Genomic DNA, 5,845 nt, shown 5'->3' with positions numbered 1-5,845 from the left:
CCCGGTTGTTGGCGATCACTGCAGATAGAGGCTTTCCGGGAATGCTTGGCAGTATAGATTGTATGCACTGGAAGTGGAAGGACCATCCATTTGTTTGGGAGGGGCAGTACAAGGGACATGTAAAAGGTTGCACTGTCATACTAGAAGCGATTGCTTCAAAAGATCTTTCGATATGTCACTCTTTCTTCGCCATGGCCGGTTCTCACAATGATATCAACGTGCTTCAGCGCTCTCCAATGTTCACAAGGCTTGTAGAAGGCCATTGCCCAGATGCCAACTTTGAGATCAACGGCCACTATTACAATAAGGGATACTACCTAGCTGATGGTATTTATTCTCGTGGTCAACTCTTGTGAAGACAATATCCAATCTAGAAGGAGAGAAGAAACAGAGATTTGCCGAAGTAGAAGAGAGTGCTAGGAAAGACGTGGAGCGTGCTTTTTTGTGTGCTTCAATCTCGATGGGGTATCGTTTGACACCCTGCACTCACATGAAGCACCGAGAAGTTTTGGGAGGTGATGACTGCTTGTGTGATCATGAATAACATGATCATGAAGGAGGGGCGTGATAACAATATCTACGACCAAGACTTTGAATATGAGGGTGAAATTGTTGTGCCTGGGCACCAAGAACCGGCAACGTTTGAACAATTCATCGAATTTCATTTGTGAAAGGTGTGATTGGCATAATGATATGCAACTCCAAAATCACTTGGTTGAGCGCACATGGAGTCACATTGACAACCAATAAATGTATCGGTTCATTTCAAACTATTTGCAATGTTTAGTTAAAAAATACTAGTACACATTTATACGCCGGCCATGTTGAACGCACTAACAACGCGTTCCGCAGAAAAGACCGAACAATGCCTCTTTGCTGTTACCCAAACGGATAAAATCCAGAGAAACCGGACGTCCGTTTGGGCTGGAGTTGGCCCAACTGCAAGTCCTTAAATCTGCAGAAGAGAAGACCTCTACATACACGCGTACGTGCAGCCGTGCAGGAGGCTGGGAAATCTGACTCGCTCACCCGACACCGTTGATTGGCTTGCACACAATCGGATGGCCGATCGACCACTGCACTGCCTCCTCCAATAATGCAGACCAACCGATCGATCCACATCCACTGAGGCAGTCAGCCAGTCATCCTCTCCCGCCATCACCAAGTCACCAACCACCAGCAGCGGCAGCGGCAGCAGTGCCAGGAATGACATGATTGCACGGTTCCGGCGATCCGCCGGCCACGTACTCACTCGCCGACGTCGCATGCCATGCGCAGTCACGCATCGCCATGGAACGAACGAGGATCCCCCTCTGCTCCCCCCTGCTCCCAGTGTCACATCCGTCGCCCTCTCCCAGCTCTCTGCCACCGCATATGCGCCCCGTCCGGTAGGTGCGGCTAGCCTCTCTCTCGCCCGCCATAGCCCGCCCCCACCCCGCAGCCAGGACCGCGGTGGGGGCTCCGCCACTGCGCCGCCGCACATGCTCCCGGGATCGATCGGTCGATCGGATCGCTCGCTCCCTTCCCCACCGCCTGCCACTGCAACCCCGCCGCTGCCTACTCGCTTTGTTTGTTCCCCTCCCCGCCCGGTAAAACGCACGCGCTGCTCCTCCGACCGGCCTCGCCACTGCGGTGCGCCGCTCGTTTTCACCGCGCCGCTCTCCTAGCTTTTACCCCGGCACCGGCTGACGCCCGCCTCGGTCACCCGCTGTTAAGTGCCCGCCTGCGCCTCGCTCGACAGCGCGCACAGGCGCAGCGCGAGGCCGCATTCAACTCGCCTGGGCCACCACCGCCGCGCTCTCCTCTCCTCTGCCCGCCACCTCCATATCATCATCCCGCCCGGCCGCCCTCCACCTCGCGCCGACAGACGTAACAACCCACCCCGCACCGCTCTGCGCGTGTCCGCCCCGCCTCCACTGCTGGCATTTACGTGGCGCTTCTGCTGCTGCCGCTGCCGCTGCCGCTGCGCTTGCTCGCGCGCGGAGCGGGACGACATGAGCCGCGGCGCGCACCGGGAGATGCCGGCCGCGGGCGGGGGCGGGGGAGTGGGGACGAAGCTCAAGGCGACGCCCCGGGCGCTCTTTTCGTGTGGCATCTTCAGCACCTGCACGCACCCGGCGCTCAGCCCCACGGCCACGCCCAACAACAATGCCGCGGCGGGGAATGGTGGGGTGAAGGGTGGCGGTGGTGGTGGGTCGGCCACGCCGGGCGGCGACGCGTCACCGGCGCTCGTGGAGGCGGTTGCGGCCTCGGCGGTGCCGTCGCCGGTGCAGTGGCATCGTCAGAAGCAGGTGGTGCACGGGGGTAATGCTAACGGCAGCAACGGTGCCGGGCCGTCGTCGTTTTCCTCGTCCTCGTCGAGCTCCGCGTCGCAGAGCTTCACGCAGTGGCGGCTGCCGGTGCACCACCCGCAGCAGGCGGCCTCGTCGGCGTCCGCGGCGGGGGCAGGAGCGGCCAGCCACGCGGTGGCGGGCAGCACGGAGGAGAAGTTCGCGGCGGGGGATGTGGTGGCGGCGCTGCGTGCGGTGGAGCGGGAGATGGAGGCCACCGAAACTTCAAAGACGGTGCCGGCTGCCGTTGTTGCCGGGGTGGTGGCCGCGGTGCGGGAGCCGGCGACGGCGAGGCTGGCGGCGAAGGTGCTGCTGGTGATGCTCCTGGAGGAGGGGAACCGGGAGGCGGCGGTGGAGGCCGGCGCGGCGTCGGCAGGCGTGGAGGCGGTGGCGGCGTCGGGCCCCGCGGGCGCCACGGCGGAGCGCGCGCTGGCAGCACTCGAGCTGCTCTGCACGGCGGCCGGGGGCGCCGCAGCCGTGCGCAGGGAGGCCCTGGCGGCGCCCGTGCTGGCGCGCGCCGTGGAGGGCATGTCCGGGCGCGGGCGCGAGTGCGCCATCGGCGTGCTGGCGGCCATCTACGGCGGCGAGGAGGCGGCCGGCGCGTCCCCGCCGCCGCCGGAGGTGGTGAAGGCGGTGGTGGGCGCGATGCAGGGCGAGTGCAGCGCGCGCGGGCGGCGCAAGGGCGCCCAGCTCCTCCGCGCGCTCCAGGAGGGCGGCCGCCTCGGGCTCGCCTGGGACGGCGTCGGCGGCTCCTGATGAAGCGACGAGCAACCGGCCGCCTCGGCGTCGGCCTCACTCCACTCCACTCCACTCCACTGGAGTGAAGCTCGAGTAGAATGGTACGCACCCCACGCGCAGTGACGGACTGACGGGACGGCTGATGATCAGCGGGCGGACTGGATCTGATTAGGTGGCCACTGTTGCAACAACCTTGGGTGATTGATTACATTACATTACATTAGATAATAGAGAGGGATTGTCTGTTTTACATCCGACTGAAATCCAATTCCATTTCAGTCATATATTTCCACCGTGTTTTACATCCGATTGTCTCTTGTCTTTCCCTCTCTCTTCCTTTAAAAATCAAAAAGAGACCCTGAGAAAGACTAAACGGGTCCCCGCTTTAAAACCCCAAAAAAGAACAAGCTGCATAACCTCTCCATCGCACACAAGAACAAGAAGCAAACACGGCGGGGATTCCTCCAAGGGAGCAGAGCTGGAGAAAGACATGGATTTCCAGGTGAGAGACCTCTCCGGCCAAACTTCTCTGCGTCCCTTTCACTAACGCTCCTCCCATCTGTGAGAAACAGCTCCCTTCACCTTCTTCTCAGCATCTGCATGAAAACAGAGGGGAAGTTACTACACCTTTGCAACAAAAGTAAGAAACCAGAACAGAAAAGGAGCATGGGGTCGTTGGATGAACATAGACATGAAAAAGCAAGATCAAAATCAACCTTTACATAGTGGAATTACAGCAAGTTTTTACAATGATTTTGCACTAGATTTACAGTGCATTAGCAACAGTTTTATAGTGCAATAGCAGTAGATTAATAGTGAATTAGCACAAGATTTACAGTAAAATGTTCACAGTAAAACATGCTACTATATATTCCGATGAGATATTGCAGTGAAAACCACTGAAAATTACACTGTAAAACAGGGCAAATAGTATGAATTACAGTGTAAAATAAATGTAAGTACACTGACATTACACCGTAAATTACATTGAATAAATTCCAAAATGAAAATTACACTACAATATGGACTGGAATTTTCAGAACATGGCATTGCAAGTACACAGGTATTTCAGTTATAAAAGCCCCTTCCGTGTCCAATCTACGCAGACCAAATGATTTTCCAGTAGATTTAGAATGCATAACATTTATAGTGCAATAGCAGAAGATTTACAGTGAAATAGCAGAAGATTTACAGTAAAATGTTTACAGTAGAACATACTACATATTCCAGTGGAAACCACTGAAAATTACACTGTAAAAACAGGGCAATTAGTGTGAGTTACAGTGTAATTACAGTATAAAAAAATGTAAGTACACTGACATTACACTGTAATTTACATAGAATAAATTACAAGATGAAATTACACTACAAATTGGACTCCAATTTTCAGAACATGGCACTGTAAGTATCAAGAAGACACACTGTAACCTATCTTGGTTGTCAATTACATAATGCAAGATGCCGCGAAAAATTCATCTCTAGCTTGTAATTTAGATCTTTGTTGACACCTTACATAGCTCAGAGGAAACACTGAAATTCAAGCAAAAAACAATAGCTTTGCTTAAGAACATGATACTGAGTACTTCCATTTTTTCTTAAAATTTCAGGAACAAGAAGCTGAAGGAAACGAAGGGAAGCAAGAATGCGAGGACAGGAGTCATACCTGCAAGATGAAGAGGATGCACTCCTTCATGTAAGCCAATAATTGCTTCTTGTGGAAAATAAAATAAAGAAAGCAAGGATCAGGTTGTTGTATCTAACTGGTTTGTAAAAAATCGTATTTACAGAACGGGGCGTACACATTTACTGAACTTCTTCAAGTGCAGATGATGTACAAGGTAAAAAAGGAAATTGGAAACATTGCAAAAAGAGCACAGCCTATAAACACAAAAATTATACTTATGCATGCATTTTACCGCCCTACCTAGCAGGAAAATTATTCTGGATTCCAGGGAAGTACAGAAACTGACTACAATCTGGCGAACACTGCAACCAGCAATTATCAAACATGAACACACAACGACACGGTAAGCATTGCCCTCCAGATTAAAAAAGAATGCCCAGATGAGACTATTTTGCGTATATATGACTATAACACTGGTAGTGTGATTGAATGACAATGTTTGTGGGTTCACTTGTTGATGCAGGGAGAAACTGTGATGATGAGTGTTCACAACCCATGGGATGTCAGTCTATTTGACAACATGGAACCTGACAAGGTAAACTCACATGATAGTTAAGATGGCTGACTTGGACTAGCTAAAAAGTAACTTCTGGTGAAAATAATCCTTAAGATGGCTAAAACTAACAAACAATAAATACAGGAACCTGAAGAATCTGCATATGATACATCTGCAACACAAGCAACAGAGAAAGGGCTAAATCTACAAGCAACAGAAAGAAGTGAAGAGACAGAAAAACAGCAGTAAACTCAAACCGAAGAAGACAAGGAGTACCTAGATCTTCCTACGAGATGTTCCTATGAGATGTTTCATGTACAGAAAACGAATTTACAGTTAAGTGTACACAGTAAATAGAAATCAAACTCCTAGATCTTCCTACAAGATGTTTCAGAGAATTTCAAAGAGAGTAAACTACAAACCATACTAGAAAAACTGGAATTGCCCAACATACCTACAGTATTTACAATGCCATTAACACAGTAAAAGCATACAAGCTGACTGTAAAAGAAAGAAAATAAAAATACTAACCTAATAAACAGGCATGGAATTACCAAATAAACACACACTAATTACAATATCAAGAGCATAGTAAAA

At 51.5% G+C, this 5,845-nt stretch overlaps 1 protein-coding gene across 3 annotated transcripts; it reads left to right on the top strand.

Annotated features, from left to right (window-relative positions):
- Positions 1–1,043: 1,043 nt before the first annotated feature.
- LOC125528720 (U-box domain-containing protein 25) lies at positions 1,044–5,613 on the top strand. 3 transcript variants are annotated; one of them, XM_048693164.1, is made up of 6 exons: positions 1,044–3,169; positions 4,676–4,761; positions 4,856–4,906; positions 5,000–5,095; positions 5,216–5,287; positions 5,393–5,613. In XM_048693164.1, the coding sequence occupies exon 1, from the start codon at positions 1,995–1,997 to the stop codon at positions 3,084–3,086; it is 1,092 nt and encodes a 363-aa protein (XP_048549121.1). In that variant the 5' UTR covers positions 1,044–1,994; the 3' UTR covers positions 3,087–3,169; positions 4,676–4,761; positions 4,856–4,906; positions 5,000–5,095; positions 5,216–5,287; positions 5,393–5,613. The 3 variants fall into 3 exon arrangements, with proteins under 3 accessions (XP_048549121.1, XP_048549114.1, XP_048549130.1); XM_048693157.1 differs by having other exon boundaries at positions 1,048–3,570; XM_048693173.1 differs by having other exon boundaries at positions 1,048–3,570; positions 4,997–5,095.
- Positions 5,614–5,845: the final 232 nt, after the last annotated feature.

Source organism: Triticum urartu, chromosome 1 (assembly GCF_003073215.2).
Source record: "Triticum urartu cultivar G1812 chromosome 1, Tu2.1, whole genome shotgun sequence".
NCBI lineage: Eukaryota > Viridiplantae > Streptophyta > Magnoliopsida > Poales > Poaceae > Triticum > Triticum urartu.
This window is presented reverse-complemented; position numbering and strand designations above follow the sequence as displayed.

What these genes read in the sequence shown, in the direction of transcription:
- LOC125528720 (XM_048693164.1), top strand. Translation starts at nt 1,995, where the DNA reads ATGAGCCGCGGCGCGCACCGGGAGATGCCGGCCGCGGGCGGGGGCGGG.